Source organism: Nerophis lumbriciformis, linkage group LG10 (assembly GCF_033978685.3).
Source record: "Nerophis lumbriciformis linkage group LG10, RoL_Nlum_v2.1, whole genome shotgun sequence".
NCBI classification, from domain to species: domain Eukaryota; kingdom Metazoa; phylum Chordata; class Actinopteri; order Syngnathiformes; family Syngnathidae; genus Nerophis; species Nerophis lumbriciformis.
Genome location: NC_084557.2, coordinates 19,158,214 through 19,178,739, shown reverse-complemented (window position 1 = coordinate 19,178,739; position 20,526 = coordinate 19,158,214). Strand labels below are relative to the sequence as shown.

General features: G+C 39.0%; 1 protein-coding gene across 2 annotated transcripts in view; it reads right to left on the bottom strand.

Annotated features, from left to right (window-relative positions):
• The window catches only part of LOC133612793 (zinc finger protein 536-like), a 117,548-nt gene that overhangs the window by 15,191 nt on the left and 81,831 nt on the right, over positions 1-20,526 (bottom strand). The window contains exon 4 of one of the 2 annotated variants that reach the window (XM_072913921.1): positions 17,516-18,939. The exons of the other annotated variant lie outside the window; for it this stretch is intronic. Within the exon in view, the coding sequence (XP_072770022.1) occupies positions 18,878-18,939 (62 nt within the window). The 3' untranslated portion in view covers positions 17,516-18,877. Of the gene's footprint in view, positions 1-17,515; positions 18,940-20,526 lie in introns of those variants that run through there. 2 annotated transcript variants of the gene reach the window in all.

Genomic DNA, 20,526 nt, shown 5'->3' with positions numbered 1-20,526 from the left:
GCAGTCTTTTCTCCTAATGTGTCGACTTTTTTCTTATAAAATTGGGAACAGTTTATGATATTCTTTCTGTTTCTGTAATATTGCAATATTTTCTTGTAAAATTATTACTTTTTTATGTAAAATTATTACTTTGTAATGCACATTACTGCCAATTTTTTCATTGTTTTTGTAAAATAGTGAAATGTTTTGAGTAAAATTATGACTTGTGTCATAATTTTGCCAAGTAAAATATAATATTGCTAAAACTTGTAAGTTTTCTTATAAAATGTTGATTTTTGTCGAGTAAAATTACGACTCTTTTCATAAAATTGCCAAAATTTTTAGCTTTTCTTGTAAAATTGCGACTGGTGTGTGTGTGTATGTGTGTGTGTGTGTGTGTGTGTGTGTGTGTGTGTGTGTGTGTGTGTGTGTGTGTGTGTGTGTGTGTGTTCTTGTATTCCTACCCTTCTTGGGACATCAACAAGGAAATGTACCTTCAATATGAGGACCGGTGAACAAGTTAGGACATAAATCATGGTCCCAATACGGTAAACCATTTTATCTAATAGAGAACGTCTCATTTGCACCCCTGGTGGTGAAATCTATCATAATTAGGCTGGTCCCAATAAGGAGGGATTTTTCAAATTGACTGTGTGTCTGTTTTAAAAGTGCTCCCTCTCTGGTCAACATATGAAATAACAAGCGTGTGTAAGAAAGTGAAATGCGCCCCCTTTGGACAAAATCTATTAAAAAAAAAAAAAAAATGTATATACAGACATACTGTAATAACTTGAAGTAAATAATGAAGATTAAAAAACAATTACAAACAAAAAAAATTAACTAAACTTAGTCTTTTTCTCCCAATGTGTCGACTTTTTTCTTATAAAAGTGTGAACACTTTCTCATATTCTTTCTGTTTCTGTAATATTGCAATATTTTCTCGTAAAATTATAACTTTTTTTATGCAAAATGGTGACATTTGTCATATTAAATTCTGACTTTTGTCACATCATTGCCAATTTTTTTGTTGTTCTTGTAAAATAGTGACTTTTTTTGAGTAAAATTCTGACTTTTGTCATCACTTTGCCAAGTAAAAGTCAGATTATTATTATAATATTTCCAGAATGTGTACGTTTTCTTATAAAATTGTGATTTTTGTCAAGTAAAATTACGACTCCTTTCATAAAATTGCCAAAATGTTAAGCTTTTCTTGTAAAATTGCGACTGTGTGTGTGTGTGTGTGTGTGTGTGTGTGTGTGTGTGTGTGTGTGTGTGTGTGTGTGTGTGTGTGTGTGTGTGTGTGTGTGTGTGTGTGTGTTCTTGTATTTCTACCCTTCTTGAGACATCAACAAGGAAAAGTACCTTCTATATGAGGACCGGTGAACAAGTTAGGACCAATACGGAAAACCATTACATCTAATAGAGAATGTCTCATTTGCACCCCTGGTGGTGAAATCTATCAAAACTAAGGTGGTCCCAAAAAGGAGGGATTTTTCAAATTGACTGTGTGTTTAAAAGTGCTTTCTCTCTGGTCAACATGTGAAATAACAAGCGTGTGTAAGAAAGTGAAATGTGCCCCCTTTTGGACAAATTGTATTGAAAAAAATAGAATCAATATGTATATAGAAACATACTGTAATAACTTGAAGTAAATATCCATCCATCCATCCATTTTCTACCGCTTATTCCCTTCGGGGTCACGGGGGGCGCTGGAGCCTATCTCAGCTACAATCGGGCGGAAGGCGGGGTACACCCTGGACAAGTCGCCACCTCATCGCAGGGTCAACACAGATAGACAGACAACATTCACACTCACATTCACACACTAGGGCCAATTTAGTGTTGCCAATCAACCTATCCCCAGGTGCATGTCTTTGGAGTAAATAATGAAGATTAAAAAAACAATTACAAATTAAAAAAATCCCCCAAAAATTAATTAACTATAAGCAGTCTTTTCTCCTACAGTGTCGACTTTTTTCTTATAAAATTGGGAACAGTTTCTCATATTCTTTCTGTTTCTGTAATATTGCAATATTTTCTTGTAAAATTATTACTTCCTTATGTAAAATTATTACTTTTTAATGCAAAATGGTGACATTTGCCATATAAAATTCTGACTTCTATCACATTATTGCCAATTTTTTCGTTGTTCTTGTAAAATAGTGACTTTATGGAGTAAAATTATGACTTTTGTCATAATTTTGCCAAGTAAAATTCCGATTATTTTTGTAATAGTGCTAAAACTTGTAAGTTTTCTTATAAAATTGTGATTTTTGTCGAGTAAAATTACGACTCTTTTCATAAAATTGCCAAAATGTTAAGCTTTTCTTGTAAAATTGTGACTGTTATTGTGTGTGTGTGTGTGTGTGTGTGTGTGTGTGTGTGTGTGTGTGTGTGTGTGTGTGGGTGTGTGGGTGTGTGTGTGTGTGTTCTTGTATTCCTACCCTTCTTGGGACATCAACAAGGAAAAGTACCTTCAATATGAGGACCGGTGAACAAGTTAGGACCGAAATCATGGTTCCAATACAGAAAACCATTGCATCTAATAGAGATCCAAATACTATGGCTCTCTATTATGTGAACATTGCTCCAAAGTCAGGATTTTTTGATTTAGTTATTTAATGTGCATACAAAAGTAAACATTGACAGGCGCAAAGACAGCAATATATGATAAAACAAGACGGCAGCTAAAGATGGACTTTCCTATTCATCCCCGAAAAAAGCCACCAGGTAAACAGCTGAATTCCAGTGCTGACGTAAGACAACCCGCATCCCATATGTGACCATAGGATGAACAAATACACTACGGTACTAAGACTATAGTGGCCATTAACAGTTAGCTTCTACAGCTGAGTTGCCCAAAGTGCGGAACAGGGGCCATCTGTGGTCCGTGACTCCTTTGTCATCGGCCTTAAGCACATTACAAAAAACAAAAATGGTGAAATCTATCAAAATGAGATTGGTCCCAAAAAGGAGGGATTTTTCAAATTGACTGTGTGTCGGCTTTAAAAGTGTTCCCCCCCTGGTCAACATATGAAATAACAAGTGTGCATAAAAATGTGAAGTGCTCCCTCTCTGGCCAACATATGTAATAACAAGTTGTGTGTAAGAAATTGAAATGCGCCCCCTTTGTCCAAAATGAATGAAAAAATAAAAAATAAATAAATATGTATATAGAGACATACTGTAATAACTCGAAGTAAATAATGATTAAAAACCAATTACAAACAAAAAATAAAATAAATAAAAAATAACTAAAAGCTTACCTTTTTTATATTGGCATAGTATGTGTATATTATAATGTTGTAAATACAAATCTTTATATATCTAGAAAGGGTAGTCCTACAGAGGTAAGCATTTTTCGGAGGTCTCAAGAAGGTAAGAAATACAAAATAGTGTGTGTGTGTGTGTGTGTGTGTGTGTGTGTGTGTGTGTGTTCTTGTATTTCTACCCTACTCAGTGGCCTAGTGGTTAGAGTGTCCGCCCTGAGATCGGTAGGTTGTGAGTTCAAACCCCGGCCGAGTCATACCAAAGACTATAAAAAAATGGGACCCATTACCTCCCTGCTTGGCACTCAGCATCAAGGGTTGGAATTGGGGGTTAAATCACCAAAATGATTCCCGGGCGCGGCCACCGCTGCTGCCCACTGCTCCCCTCACCTCCCAGGGGGTGATCAAGGGTGATGGGTCAAATGCAGAGAATAATCTCGCCACACCTAGTGTGTGTGTGACAATCATTGCTACTTTAACTTTAACTTTAACTTGGGACATCAACAAGGAAAAGTACCTTCAATATGAGGACCGGTGAACAAGTTAAGACCGAAATCGTGGTCCCAATACGGAAAACCATTGCATCTAATAGAGAGCCAAATACTAGAGTCCGTGAACATTGCTCCAAAGTCAGGATTTGTTTGATTTAGTGATTTAATGTGCATACCAAAGTAAAAATTGACAGGCGCAAAGGCAGCAATATATGATAAAACAAGACGGCAGGTAAAGATGGACTTTCCTATTCATCCCCGAAAAAAAGCCACCAGGTAAACAGCTGATTTTACGAATTCCAGTGCTGACGTAAGACAACCCGCATCCCATATGTGACCATAGGATGAACAAATACACTATGGTACTAAGACTATAGTGGCCTTTAACAGTTAGCTTCTATAGCTGAGTTGCCCAAAGTGCGGCACAGGGGCCAACTGTTGTCCGTGACTCGTTTGTCATCGGCCTTAAGCACATTACAAAAAACAAAAAATAGAGATCTCACTTGCACCCCTGGTGGTGAAATCTATCAAAATGAGATTGGTCCCCAAAAGGAGGGATTTTTCAAATTGACTGTGTGTCGGCTTTAAAAGTACTCCCCCCCTGGTCAACATATGAAATAACAAGTGTGCGTAAAAATGTGAAGTGCTCCCTCTCTGGCCAACATATGTAATAACAAGTTGTGTGTAAGAAATTGAAATGTGCCCCCTTCGTCCAAAATGAATGAAAAAAATATATATAAATAAATATGTATATAGAGACATACTGTAATAGTGCAAAGTAAATAATGATTAAAAACCAATTACAAACAAAAAAACAAATAAATAGAAAATAACTAAAAGCTTACCTTTTTTATATTTGCATAGTATGTATATATTATTAATGTTGTAAATACAAATCCTTATATATCTAGAAAGGGTAGTCCTAAAGAGGTAAGCATTTTTCTGAGGTCTCAAGAAGGTAAGAAATACAAAATAGTGTGTGTGTGTGTGTGTGTGTGTGTGTGTGTGTGTGTGTGTGTGTGTGTGTGTGTGTGTGTGTGTGCGTGTGCGTGTGCGTGTGTGTGTGTGTGTGTGTATTATAAAAGAAGGGGGTTGTTAATAGTAAACAAAAGGCGGTGTTGAGATCACTTCCAAAGCTTCAGTCAGTGAAAATGGAAAACAGGGAAAATGTGACAGTGAGAAGATAAACATAAAACAAAGGAGTAAAACTTCCCACCGTTTTTATTAAAATGTCCCCATATTGTGTGAAGTAAAAAAAAAAAAAAAAAATGTTATTGATGACATCTTCATAAAGTCAGGTTCAAACCTAGTCAAAAGGGTTTCATGCTTGTCTTTCTTTCCTTCTTCCAGGGGCCGCTGGTCTTTTCCTCCCCTCCCACAGGAGGAGAGGGGAGGTCCAGAAGAGGGCAACCTCCAAATAAGTTCCATTAATCACCAAGCCCGGTCTAATGTAACTAATATTTTACAATTAGAGGAGACAGCAGCGGGCTCGTGGCCATCCATCTCTTCAGCGCATGATCCTCTATTCATAGGTTGCTCTCACCACAAACACACACACACACACACACACACACACACACACACACACACACACACACACACACACACACACACACACACACACACACAATGTACATGTGATGCTATACTTTTACACATGCACGTGTACTGGCGCAAATAGATTGCAGAGGAAATGAGAAAGGCGGGACTGTGTGGCGCTGACAGAAAGAGAGATGATATGCCAATAGTAGAAGAAAGGCACAATGATTGCTGACTCGGTAGAAGACACTGACCTGTATTATGTGGAAAATTACCCTTCAGACCGCAGGTAACAAGCACAAACCTACTTCAGGTAAGAAAACAGGCAAATAGTAGCAAATACAATGTCACTTTTTGCACTCATGTTCTGGTATAAGGACCTTTCTACTGGATCTCTGCCATTTGTATGCACACGAAATGAAACATATACAGTAAATGCAAGATAAAATTAATTGTGAAAAAAACAATCATTCTGGTTGCACATTTAATAAGTATAAAATGACTGATTTAAACTACACTGGAAAACTACCATTTGTTGCTGGTGTCTGATTCCGAAAAACAGATTTTACCATGAAATATAATCATTTGAATCCTGCATCAATGTACCTCTAATATTTACTTATTACTGTTATTTATTGTCCCAAACAAGCATTTTGGCCTCCGATTTTGAGTCCCGATCCGATACTTTGACAATAGACTCTAGAAGTGAGAATAATTTGTAACAAGTAATTAAAGTAAACACAGTCGCATGTTTTTAAAGGGCAACATTATCACAATTTCAGAATGGTTAAAACCATTAAAAATCAGTTCCCAGTGGCTTATTATATTTTTCGAAGTTTTTTTCAAAATTTTACCCATCACGCAATATCCCTAAAAAAAGCTTCAAAGTGCCTGATTTTAACCACCCGTCCATTTTCCTGTGACGTCACATAGTGAAGCCAACACAAACAAACATGGCGGATAGAACAGCAAGCTATAGCGACATTAGCTCGGATTCAGACTCGTATTTCAGCGGCTTAAGCGATTCAACAGATTACGAATGTATTGAAACGGATGGTTGTAGTGTGGAGGCAGGTAGCGAAAATGAAATTGAAGAAGAAACTGAAGCTATTGAGCCATATCGGTTTGAACCGTATGCAAGCGAAACCGACGAAAACGACACGACAGCCAGCGACACGGGAGAAAGCGAGGACGAATTCGGCGATCGCCTTCTAACCAACGATTGGTATGTGTTTGTTTGGCATTAAAGGAAACTAACAACTATGAACTAGGTTTACAGCATATGAAATACATTTGGCAACAACATGCACTTTGAGAGTGCAGACAGCCCAGTTTTCAACAATGAATATATTCTGTACACATACCCTCATCCGCTCTCTTTTCCTGAAAGCTGATCTGTCTAGTCCAGTTGGAAATGCATCTGCTTTGAGTGTCGCATGATATCCACACATTCTTGCCATCTCTGTCGTAGCATAGCTTTCGTCGGTAAAGTGTGCGGAACAAACGTCCAATTTCTTGCCAATTTCGCATCTTTGGGCCACTGGTGCAACTTGAATCCGTCCCTGTTCGTGTTGTTTCACCCTCCGACAACACACCGACGAGGCATGATGTCTCCAAGGTACGGAAAACAGTCGAAAAAACGGAAAATAACAGAGCTGATTTGACTCGGTGTTTGAGAAAATGGCAGGTTGCTTCCCGATGTGACGCCACGTTGTGACGTCATCGCTCCGAGAGCAAATATTAGAAAGGCGTTTGATTCGCCAAAATTCACCCATTTAGAGTTTGGAAATTGGTTAAAAAAATATATGGTCTTTTTTCTGCAACATCAAGGTATATATTGACGCTTACATAGGTCTGGTGATAATGTTCCCCTTTAAAAAGCTTATTTTATTTACAGCGGCGGGCCGTGCGTTTCCTACCTAGGCCTTCGGTGACGTCCGACTTCAATGATTATGCCCAGTAAACACATTTACTGTCCATTGAACCACATCAACGGTGTACAAAACTGGTTATTTTCTGGCGCATTTAAAAATAAATAAACCCGTATCAGCAATTAAAACATATCTTATGTGGTACTGTCAAAATTAAAATTGCAAAATGACATATTAGGGACAAGCGGTAGAAAATGGATGGATGGACGGATATTAAACGTGGAAAAAATAAAGAAATCCAATATTTCAACTCACAATTTTTAGGACCAATTTGATGCCATATAAGCCAGTGGTGCCGCTCGTTCCCCATTCATCGCCGGGACAGCTGAGCTAGCTTCCGGGGTTGGCCGACATTGTCTCACAAGATGTAGTTTCTCTTTAAATATCCTTCTTCAAAATGGCCTTGCAAATATATGTGTTGTCTTGTCTAATCATAAAAGATGCAGACGAGGCGTGTTGGCTGAGTTCTTTAAGTCTACTCCACAGCGTACTCGTCAAAAATATCCAGCTGTCTGGCTCCATTCAACAACCTAAACGGGGCTACTGGGCATGCTCTTCACTACTGTGGCATGCTGGGTAATGGAGTTCTTATGTTACCTTGCTCATAACATCACAATGAATATCTGAGGGAACTCTCCTGAAGGAATCAATAAAGTACTATCTATCTATCTATCTATCTATCTATCTATCTGTCTTAGGCCGGCTAGAAGGCCTTACTGACAACAACTCGTGATCTGATTGGCTATCGCAACTGTCTGTCAAATGTGTGTGTCCGTTCACTTCCAGTGCACCGACGGCAGCATTATTGAATCTGAAGGCTTCGGGCAGATTTGGTACAGCATGGCAACATAAGCGAGCTGAATGCTGATTGGATAAAAACTCTATAACTTAAAAACAACAGCGCTGGAAGGAGCATAATATGACATGAAGAGAATATGAATACTTTTAGATATTTAGGGAAAACAAAAAATTACTTTTATCTTTAATTATGATCATTATTTCTGGTTATGTTAGGCCAGCAGAGAAGGCCTTGCTGGCCCTGACGGCACACCACTGTTAAGTTTATTTTATTAGAATTCGCTAGTGACGTTGTAAATCAGGTTTATTATGTGTTATATTTATAATATAGTAATAATAATAATACATAATATATATTTATATATGTCCATCCATCCATTTTCTACCGCTTGTCCCTTTCGGGGTCACGGGTATTTATATATGTTTAATATATAAATATTAATTACTACATACTAAATACTAAATAATACTTCTTTTTTTTTTTTACAAAATACAGCAGCCAGCCAGTGTGCAGCAAGCAAATAAAAATGACTATTGGCGCCCATTTAAATAAGTTGGTTTAGGCATCAAAGCTTTATTGTTTCGAGGTACCACCTTCCTAAATGTATAAACAAACCAAAAAACGACCCAAATTTTTATTTTTTTATTTTTTTAAAAGAACAAGAAAAATATTCCACAAGTCACACGGTCCACAGGAAGTTGCATGATTTAGATCGGTGATAGATAAGTACTTTTTTTCTAATCAGCCTGACCTAAGCATAAGGGTTATGTGCTAAATAATTGATATTCTTTGTGGTTAACACATGATTTCCAGATAATTTAACAAGGTTGTGAACTGTAAATAGTTTAGATATAAATATTGATTATGATTACAATCAAGAGTAAGATTACTAACTCAGTGTTAATGTTTTAGTGGGTCCTCTGTAGTGGAAAAGTTGGGCCCCGAGGTCAAAACGGTTCAGAACCCCTGATTTAGATCGTCTGATGGCCATGTGAAGTATACCTGTATGGGCCTACTTGTCTACTTTTCTGTATTGTATGATATTTTACCTACAGCAGGATCAGGTTTTATCCAGCCCGCGAGATGATTTTGATAAGTATAAAAATTAGCTGAAATTTTTGAATGTAAGAAACTGCTCTTCTAAATGTGTCCACTGGATGTCGCAATAGCAATTCTTCGTATCCCCTGTCGCAGGAGTGTGCATGACTTCAGAGGGGGCGGAGCTATGTGCCCGGTTAAGATAGAGCAAACTTTTTCAACCTTTTTTGAGCCAAGGCACCATTTTTTTCATTGAAAAAATGTGGAGGCACACCAACAGCAGAAAACATTAAAAAATGAAACTCGGCAGCTGAAAAAAAAGTTGTTCTCGCAATTGTTGGATAAGAATTCAAACCATAACCAACAATGCATCACTATAGCTCTTGTCTCAAAGTACTGTCACATCACGCCGTGACTTATTTGGAGTTTTTTGGTGTCTTCCTGTGTGCATGTTTTAGTTCTTGTCTTGCGCTCCTATTTTGGTGGCTTTTCCTGTTTTGTTGGTATTATCCTGTAGAAGTTTCATGTCTTCCTTGAGCGCTATTCCACACACCTGTTTTGTTTTAGCAATCAAGACTATTTAATTTGTTGCTATCCTTCTTTGCGGGGACATTGTTGATTGTCACGTCATATATGGAAGTACGTCTGCTCCACACGCTGTAAGTCTTTGCTGTCGTCCAGCATTCTGTTTTTGTTTACTTTGCAACCGGTTCAGTTTTAGTTTCGTTTTGCTTAGACTTCCCTAAGCTTCAATGCCTTTTCTTAGCGGCACTCGCCTTTTGTTTATTGTTGGTTTAAGCATTAGACACCTTTTTACCTGCACGCTGTCGTCTGCATATTGTGATCACGACAAACCATGTTCCGAACATCTACAAAGCAATTAGCTACCTGCTGCCACCTACTGATATGGAAGAGTATTACACGGTTACTCTGCCGAGCTCTAGACAGCACCGACACTCATTTGCAGATTATAATCAGTGGTTTGCAAAAAATATTTTTAACCCAAATAGGTGAAATTACATATTCTCCCATGGCACATGGAAACCCATTCCATGAAGCTCTCTGCGTACTGTACGTGGGCTAATTGGAAGGTCACAAGAAGTTTGGAGCTCTGTAGCAACTGACTGTGCAGAAAGTCGGCAACCTCTTTGCACTATGCGCTTCAGCATCCGCTAACCCCTCTCTGTCAGTTTACATGGCCTACCACTTCGTGGCTGAGTTGCTGTTGTTCCCAAACTCTTCCATTTTCTTTGGAATATTTAAGAGTGAGGACATTTCACGACTGGATTTGTTGCACATGTGGCATCCTATGACAGTTCCACGCTGGAAATCACTGAGCTCCTGAGAGCTGCCCATTGTTTCACAAATGTTTGTAGAAACAGTCTCCATGCCTAAGTGCTTGATTTTATACACCTGTGGCTGGACCAAGTGATTAGGACACCTGATTCTGATCATTTAGATGGGTGGCCAAATACTTTTGGCAATATAGTCTGTTACTTAACCAAGTCATCCTACGCTTAGGAAACTTGGGAAAATTCAGATAAAGTTGCCTGAGATGCACATTTTCAGTAGCTCAATGTCTTTTATCACAATAAGAGTTAAAAAAAAAAAAAAAAGTATTTTGAGAGAGTTTTAAAAAGCAAAAGATGCAAGATTGAAGTACTTACTCAAAAATGCAAACCCTGTACAGAGTTTACAGTATTATGATTTCAGTACAGTCTTTAATGAGTTTTTTGCTTGTGGAATTGGTCGCATGGCTAGATGGGAAAGTGGCAAAACATTGCAGAACGAGACTATTTGTGTCAACTCTATGCACATTCTCCATGTTTACATGCACTGCACAGTCCCTGCGTGTCCTGGAGCACTGATTATTATCAACTGTAGAGCCTTTACCCCATTTAATCACTAACATGTGCAGATGCAAAAGTCTCTCCTAGATTGTATCTGTCAGGAAAGTCCATTAAAAAGGGTTGCAGTAATGTGGTTTTCAAGCAACTTTAAAAAAAAAAGGATGTAAAGTTGCTTGAAACCGACATAAAGGTTTGTATATAAGTTGGATTCTATAATTACTTAACTAGTTAAACAATGTTAAAAAAATGATCTGTTAGGCAGGGGGATTCCTGCATATGCAGCTTCAAGGAATGCCTGCATGTACACTATATGGCCAAAAGTATTTGTTCACCTGCCTTGACTCACATATGAACTTGAAGTGCCATCCCATTCCTAACCCATAGGGTTCAATATGATGTCGGTCCACCTTTTGCAGCTATTAAAGCTTCAACTCTTCTGGGAAGGCTGTCCACAAGGTTGTGGAGTGTGTTTATAGGCATTTTCTACCATTCTTCCAAAAGTGCATTGGTGAGCTCACACACTGATGTTGGTCGAGAAGGCCTGGCTCTCAGTCTCCGTTCTAATTCATCCCAAAGGTGTTCTATCGGGTTCAGGTCAGGACTCTGTGCAGGCCAGTCAAGTTCATCCACACCAGACTCTATCATTCATGTCTTTATGGACCTTGCTTTGTGCACTGGTGCACAGTCATGTTGGAAGAAGAAGGGGCTCGCTCCAAACGGTTCCCATAAGGTTGGGAGCATTGGAATTGTCCAAAATGTTTTGGTATCCTGGAACATTAATAGTTCCTTTCACTGGAACTAAGGGGCCATGCCCAACTCCTGAAAAACAACCCCACACCATAATTCCTCCACTTGATTCTGATCATTTGGATGGGTGGCCAAATACTTTTGGCAATGTAGTGTATGTGCTGTGCTATAGCGGTTAGTTGGGGGATGCACACCGAGCACAAGAAAATGTAAAGTTAGGGGTGATCAATCTCGATACTAATAGTGTCATATCAGTAAATAAACAATACTAAAGTGATTAGCTCAATATTTTTAATTTTCTTATTGTTAAAACATTGGGGTTTTTTTTTGTTGTTGTTATTGTTATATTGTTATTCATGTAGTTATTCCACCCTGATTCAAAGGCTCAAGGCTAAGTCAGCAATTTAATAGCCAAAAATTATCTAGGATTTATGGTTAATGTCCTTTTTTTTTTTATTATTTCATTCAGGTTTTTGCCCATAAAAATGATCAAAGTTTGAGATAAAAAAATATTGTTATTTATTTGTTATTGTTATATTTATTGTTAGATATAGGCCACTTGGACAATTGCTCAGGGTGGCTTTCTCTAGAGGGCGCTGTAAGAATGAAAAAAGAAGAGAAAAAAAAGCGTAATATTGTTAATAATAATAACAATAATTATGATTAATTAATAATAATAATAATATTGATGTTCGCGAATGCATGTGATCCAATGTGATTGGTGGAGAATGACAAAGGGTTGCTGCTCTGCCTCGTTGCCTTGTTGCCTAAAATACATCTCTTAATGTAAACAAGGAACTGAGGGCGTTAGTGCAAGGCAGAGGCAGCATTGGAGAAGGTTCTACACAAGCTCCACCTTGGGAAACACCCAGGGCCATAGTGGAGCCAGAACCACCGCTGAGTTCAACAATGGAACCACTCGGAGAAAGGAAAACAGGGTCAAAAAAAGAATAGAAAACAGGGTAAGAGTAAGATGAAGTATTTTGTCTATTTAAAGTGTTTTTTGGTATGAATTAAAGGCAAATCTATCACATTTAAAAAAAATTTACAGCAGTTACTTGTGTGACATTTCTACCCATATTAACATACTACACAGAACATTACTTCTATATACAAACCCCGTTTCCATATGAGTTGGGAAATTGTGTTAGATGTAAATATAAACGGAATACAATGATTTGCAAATCCTTTTCAACCCATATTCAATTGAATGCACTACAAAGACAACATATTTGATGTTCAAACTCATAAACTTTATTTTTTTTTTGCAAATAATAATTAACTTAGAATTTCATGGCTGCAACACGTGCCAAAGTAGTTGGGAAAGGGCATGTTCACCACTGTATTACATGGCCTTTCCTTTTAACAACACTCAGTAAACGTTTGGGAACTGAGGAGACACATTTTTTAAGCTTCTCAGGTGGAATTCTTTCCCATTCTTGCTTGATGTACAGCTTAAGTTGTTCAACAGTCCAGGGGTCTCCCTTGTGGTATTTTAGGCTTCATAATGCGCCACACATTTTCAATGGGAGACAGGTCTGGACTACAGGCAGGCCAGTGTAGTACCTGCACTCTTTTACTATGAATACGTGGCTTGGCATTGTCTCGCTGAAATAAGCAGGGGCGTCCATGATAACGTTGCTTGGATGGCAACATATGTTGCTCCAAAACCTTTTTTTTTTGCCACTTGTGCCAGCTTTTTTGAAACATGTTGCACGCATCAAATTCCAAATGAACTAATATTTGCAAAAAATAACAACCTTTTCAAGTTTGAACGTTAAGTATCTTGTCTTTGCAGTCTATTCAATTGAATATAGGTTGAAAAGGATTTGCAAATAATTGTATTTCGTTTTGATTTACGATTTACACAACGTGCCAACTTCACTGGTTTTGGGTTTTGTACATTGCACCCCGCCTTCCGCCCGAATGCAGCTGGGATAGGCTCAAGCCCCCCACGATCCTGGGAGAGAGAATGGATGGATGTTTTGTGACTCAGTTTGTTCGGCGAGTTATATATGCAAATTGTATTCTAAGGTGAATTTTCTAATTTATCAGCCAACTATGTACAATACTGCAATATATCATAATATATCGCCATATCCCAATATCGCAATACCGTATCGTATTGTGACTCAACTATTGGAATTGTGAAGTCCTTGCCGATACGATGCTCGTAAACACATTACAACAACAATAATAATAATAATACTTAATAATACTTTTATTTGATGGCATCTTTCAGAAGACTCAAAATTACCTTAAAGACAGTAAAAATAATCACATTAGAGAGTTTACAAAAAATGCCGCACAGGCAAAACAAATGAAATTAAGAAGCCACAGAAAAAACTTAATTAGCATTTCCAAACATACTTTTTTGCTTTTTGTGTCTTTGACTCACTTTTTTGCCAATGCGTCATGGCCAATTCTGCAACCGCCGTCTTCCACAAATAGATTGGAGTTGTGTGTCTTCCATATATACATGCCTTACTGTAATATTTGTCATTAGAATCATAATCTTGTCATATTGAAGGGACTGTTTGCAACATTTACCGTATTTTTCGGAGTATAAGTCGCACCGGAGTATAAGTCGCATCTGCCGAAAATGCATAATAAAGAAGGGAAAAAAAACATATATAAATCGCACTGGAGCCTGGCCAAACTATGAAAAAAACTGCGACTTATAGTCCGAAAAATACGGTACACAGATGCCTAAAGGGGGCCAACTTTCCAATGTATTTCACACAGTATATCCCGCCTTCTTACGGCTTCTCCCACGTAATGACGTTAATACGTATGTATGTAACACATGCACGCGCGTTAGCTTTAGGTGTTGTTGGCTAATAATAGCAATTTAGATAGCTAACATTAGCTGAGAATGTAGCATTGAATGTATATTGTATCAAAACAATATGACTGCAAATTGTTTGTTGCTTCTCTTGGACTGCTTTTGTATGTGCACGTGCCGCCTGCGCGTACGTGTTGACGAGAGGGTGGGTGACCGGCGTAAACAGCAACCATTTTATTAGGGCCGGTAAAAATGTTTATCCGATAAACTTTTTAATTGTGAAAAATATAGAAAAATGTCAAACAAATGTGTTCTGTTAAACCGCTAATGATAACATAAGCAAGCCAGTGGTGTTCTTGTTATATTTTTTTGCTATGATAAAATGTTACTGCGATCCCGGCAGGCACAAGACATGAAAACAACGTTGAGAACTTGTTGAATTAGGTCCTGACGTCGAGCAACTCAAACGTAACGTTGAAACAACATGCTTTTTGACGACGTTTAATCAATGTTGGGTTCTGACGTCGATTTGACCATGGACTTTCGGTCATTTCCTAACCAAAATTCTACAACATAAATACAATGTTGGAACAACATGCCTTTTGACGACGTTTAATCAATGTTGGGTTCTGACGTTGATTTGACCATTGAACTTCGGTCATTTCCTGACCAAAATTCTCCAACACAAATACAACGTTGAAACAACATACTTTTTAGAATGTTTATTTAATGTCAGGTTGTGACGTTGATTTGACCATTGAAATTAGGTCATTTCCTAACCAAAATTCTACAACATAAATACAACGTTGAAACAACATGCCTTTTGACGACGTTTAATCAATGTCGGGTTCTGACGTTGATTTGACCATTGAATTTCGGTCATTTCCTGACAAAAATTCTCCAACACAAATACAACGTTGAAACAACATACTTTTTAGAACGTTTGTTCAATGTCAGGTTGTGACGTTGATTTGACCATTGAAATTAGGTCATTTCCTAACCAAAATTCTACAACATAAATACAACGTTGAAACAACATGCCTTTTGACGACGTTTAATCAATGTTGGGTTCTGACGTTGATTTGACCATTGAATTTCGGTCATTTCCTGACAAAAATTCTCCAACACAAATACAACGTTGAAACAACATGCTTTTTCACGACGTTTATTCAATGTCAACTTGTAATGTTGATCAGACCATTCAATTTTTGTCATTTCCCAACCAAAATTCTCCAACACAAATACAACGTTGAAACAGCATACTTTTTAGAACGTTTATTCAATGTCAGTTTGTGACGTTGATTTGACCATTAAATTTTGGTAATTTCCTAACCAAAATTCTACAACACAAATACAACGTTGAAACAACATGCTTTTTGACGACGTTTAATCAATGTTGGCTTCTGACGTTGATTTGACCATTGAACTTCGGTAATTTCCTGACCAAAATTCTCCAACACAAATACAACGTTGAAACAGCATACTTTTTAGAACGTTTATTCAATGTCAGGTTCTGACGTTGATTTGACCATTGAAATTAGGTCATTTCCTAACCACAATTCTACAACATAAATACAACGTTGAAACAACATGCCTTTTGACGATGTTTAATCAATGTTGGGTTCTGACGTTGATTTGACCATTGAATTTCGGTCATTTCTAACCAAAATTCCCCAACACAAATACAGCATTGACACAACATGCTTTTTGACTACGTTTAATCAATGTTGGCTTCTGACGTTGATTTAATCATTGAATTTCTGTCATTTCCTAACCAAAATTCTCCAACTTAAATACAAAATAGAAACACCATGCTTTTTAGAGCGTTTATTCAATGTCAGGTTGTGACGTTGATTTGACCATTACATTTGTGTCATTTCCTAACCAAAATTCTGCAACACAAATACAAGGTTCAAACAACATACTTTTTGATGACGTTTAATCAATGTTGGGTCCTGACGTTGATTTGACCATTGAACTTCGGTCATTTCCTGACCAAAATTCTCCAACACAAATACAACGTTGAAACAGCATACTTTTTAGAACGTTTATTCAATGTCAGGTTGTGACGTTGATTTGACCATTGAAATTAGGTCATTTCCTAACCAAAATTCTACAACACAAATACAAGGTTCAAACAACATAGTTTTTGATGACGTTTAATCAATGTTGGGTCCTGACGTTGATTTGACCATTGAATTTCGGTCATTTCCTAACAAAAATTCCCCAACACAAATACAGCATTGACACAACATGCTTTTTGACTACGTTTAATCAATGTTGGCTTCTGATGATGATTTAACCATTGAATTTCTGTCATTTCCTAACCAAAATTCTCCAACTTAAATACAAAATAGAAACAACATGCTTTTTAGAACGTTTATTCAATGTCAGGTTGTGACGTTGATTTGACCATTAAATTTTTGTCATTTCCTAACCAAAATTCTGCAACACAAATACAAGGTTGAAACAACATACTTTTTGATGACGTTTAATCAATGTTGGGTCCTGACGTTGATTTGACCATTGAACTTCGGTCATTTCCTAACCAAAATTCTACAACACAAATACAACATTGAAACCAATGCTTTTTCACGACGTTTATTCAATGTCAGGTTGTAATGTTGATTTGACCATTGAAATTTTAGTCATTTCCCAACCAAAATTCTCCAACACAAATACAACGTTGAAACAACATACTTTTAGAACGTTTATTCAATGTCAGGTTGTGACATTGATTTGACCATTACATTTTGGTAATTTCCCAAACACAATTCTGCCACACAAATACAATGTTGAAACAACATGCTTTTTGACAACGTTTCATCAATGTTGGGTTCTGACGTTGATTTGACAATTGAATTTCGGTAATTTCCTGACCAAAATTCTCCAATACAAATACAACGTTGAAACAACATACTTTTTAGAACGTTTATTCAATGTCAGGTTGTGACGTTGATTTGACCATTGAAATTAGGTCATTTCCTAACCAACAATGTGGATCCAACGTCGTTTCAATTTACAAATACAACTATTTTGCAACGTTGTTTCAAAGTCAGTTTTAAAGGACACGTATGTACAGTCGTGGTCAAAAGTTTACATACACTTGTAAAGGACATAATGCCATGGCTATCTTGAGTTTCCAATAATTTCGAAAACTCTTATTTTTTTGTGATAGAGTGATTGGAGCACATACTTGTTGGTCATTCATGAAGTTTGGTTCTTTTATGAATTTATTATGGGTCTACTGAAAATGAGACCAAATCTGCTGGGTCAGAAGTATACATACAGCAATGTTAATATTTGGTTACATGTCCCTTGGCAAGTTTCACTGCAATAAGGCGCTTTTGGTAGCCATCCACAAGCTTCTGGCAAGCTTCTGGTTGAATTTGTGACCACTCATCTTCACAAAATTGGTGCAGTTCAGCTAAATGTGTTGGTTTTTGACATGGACTTGTTTCTTCAGCAAAGTCAGGACTTTGGGAAGGCCATTCTAAAACTTAATTCTAGCCATTCCTTTACCACTTTTGACATGTGTTTGGGGTTATTGTCCTGTTGGAACATCCGACTGCACCCAAGACCCAACCTCCGGGCTGATGATTTTAGGTTGTCCTGAAGAATTTGGAGGTAATCCTCCTTTTTCATTGTCCCATTTACTCTCTGTAAAGCACCAGTTCCGTTGACAGCAAAACAGGCCCAGAGAATAATACTACCACCACCATGCTTGACGGTAGACACGGTGTTCCTGGGATTAAAGGCCTCACCATTTCTCCTCAAACATATTGCTGGGTATTGTGGCCAAACAGCAACATTTTTGATTCATCCGACCACAGAACTTTCCTCCAGAAAGTCTTATCTTTGTCCACGTGATGTCAGATGAAACCAAAATTATTGGAAACTCAAAACAGCCTTGCCATTATGTTCTTTACAAGTGTATGTAAACTTTTGACCACAACTGTATAATCAATATTGTACCAATGTCTTGTGCCTGCTGGGATGAGTTTGCAAACAGCACCTTTTAAATGTTCTTGTGTTTGGGAGTAACAAAACGGCGACACTGTGACGCTGAAACGCATGCAACATTGAATCAGCCGCAGTGTAAAAGCGATGAAAATGATCATGACCCGCCTTAGCACCAAGGTGCACATTTTTGTGTTTGTGTGTGCGCGTGTGTGTGTGTGAGATAATGACCATGATGACAGTGGCGGGGCCGACGGGGGCCAGAGGAGCTGAATGGTGACGGATGACACAGTGCTGCGCTGTGATGGCCCACAGACAGTGAGTGATGACTGCACATCCTTCCCTGCGCTCCACCCTTCATTATCTCCATGAGGAGGAGCGCGGCACAAAAGAGGGCCGCGTTGCCCTCTCGCTGCCCTCGCACGACATCTGCTCGCGGAGACAGGCGCGCTACTTGCTCGCTCCTCTTTCACCTCGCTGTCGCTCCATCTATCTCCATCTACGGCCATCTTTCTCGCTCCTCTTCTCTAGCCTCTTCCTGGCTCCCTCCGCTGAGGGGACACAGAGGTCAGACAATGAGATAATGACTCATCCCTTTCATACGGGAGCCTTTTTCTTTCTCTCCATTCTTAATCATTTCTGTATAGATCTTCTCATATTCACCGTGAGCGGCCGGGCTTTATCAGTTCATTTGTCAAGCGCTTCAAAGTTATCCAAGGGTATCTGTGTTATCAAAACACTTTTCCCCCATTGAGCGTGTGAAAGATGAGCGCAAATCGGTGCATTTTAGAGTGGTAGATGTTGCCATCTAGTGGCGGATCTCCGCCATCGCAAGGGAGGAGAGGCTGGGTTTACAATCACAAGGGAGGTTCTCTGGGAGTCTAATGAGCATGCAGACAGGTTCAAGCAGAGGTCACCATCTGGCCAATTACCAGGGCCGGCACATTGGAGCCGACCCGAGCTGTCAGCGCAAACGCATCACTCCATGTCCAAAGTGCCCGGCAATATGTCAGCGTGCCACTCGACATGCCATCCAGCGTGGAAAGGATAGGGGCAAACAGAAGACAGACCCATGACAAAGCCACCTGGTCAACGCTGCAGACAGGACAGGCTGCGGGGACCACCTGCTTCGCTTTTAGAGGACACTCCACACACTCTCAGTGTCAGTTATCTGTCTCAATGTCCTCTTTGACTGACTGGCTCCGAAAGCAAAATCAATCTGCTGCCTAATAAACACTGTGTGAACCTACAATGGTACCTCTACTTACGACTAATTTGAGATACGAGCTGCCTCTGCTTTTAGTGATGCTTCAATTTGCACGCATCGCAGCCGAGTGTGAAGCGACTGGGATGAGAATCAGCACCTCCAAGTCCGAGTCCGTGGTTCTCGCCCGGAAAAGGGTGGAGTGCCATCTCCGGGTTGGGGAAAAGATCTTGCCCCATGTGGAGGAGTTCAAGTACCTCGGAGTCTTGTTCACGAGGGAGGGAAGATTGGATCGTTTGATCGACAGGCAGATCGGTGCAGTCTGCAGTAATATCCATCCGTTGTGGTGAAGAAGGAGCTGAGCCGGAAGGCAAAGCTCTCAATTTACCGGTCGATCTACGTTCCCATCCTCACCTATGGTCATGGGCTTTGGGTTATGACCTAAAGGACAAGATCAGGGATACCAGCGCAGGGTGGCGGGGCTCTCCCTTAGAGATAGGGTGAGAAGCTCTGTCATCCAGGGGGAGCTCAAAGTAAAGCCGCTCCTCCGCCACATCGAGAGGTGGTTCGGGCATCTGGTCGGGATGCCACCCGAACGCCTCCCTAGGGAGGTGTTTAGGGCAGTGATTTTCAACCACTGTGCCGCAGTGAGATATTGTCTGGTGTGCCGTGGGACATTATGCAACTTTACCTAATTGGTCCCAAAAATATTTTTTTGCAAATCAATAATCATAATAATGTGCCATTGTCTAGTGCCAGTGCTGTGTAGAGCTTGGCAGGGTACTCTTGTAATACTCCATATCAGTAGGTGGCAACAGGTAGTTCATTGCTTTGTAGAAGTCGGAACGCGTCGAGGACGGTTTGTCATGATCCCAATATGCAGAGCACAGCAGGAGACAGCGTGCAGGTAAAAAGGTATGTAACGCTTAAACCC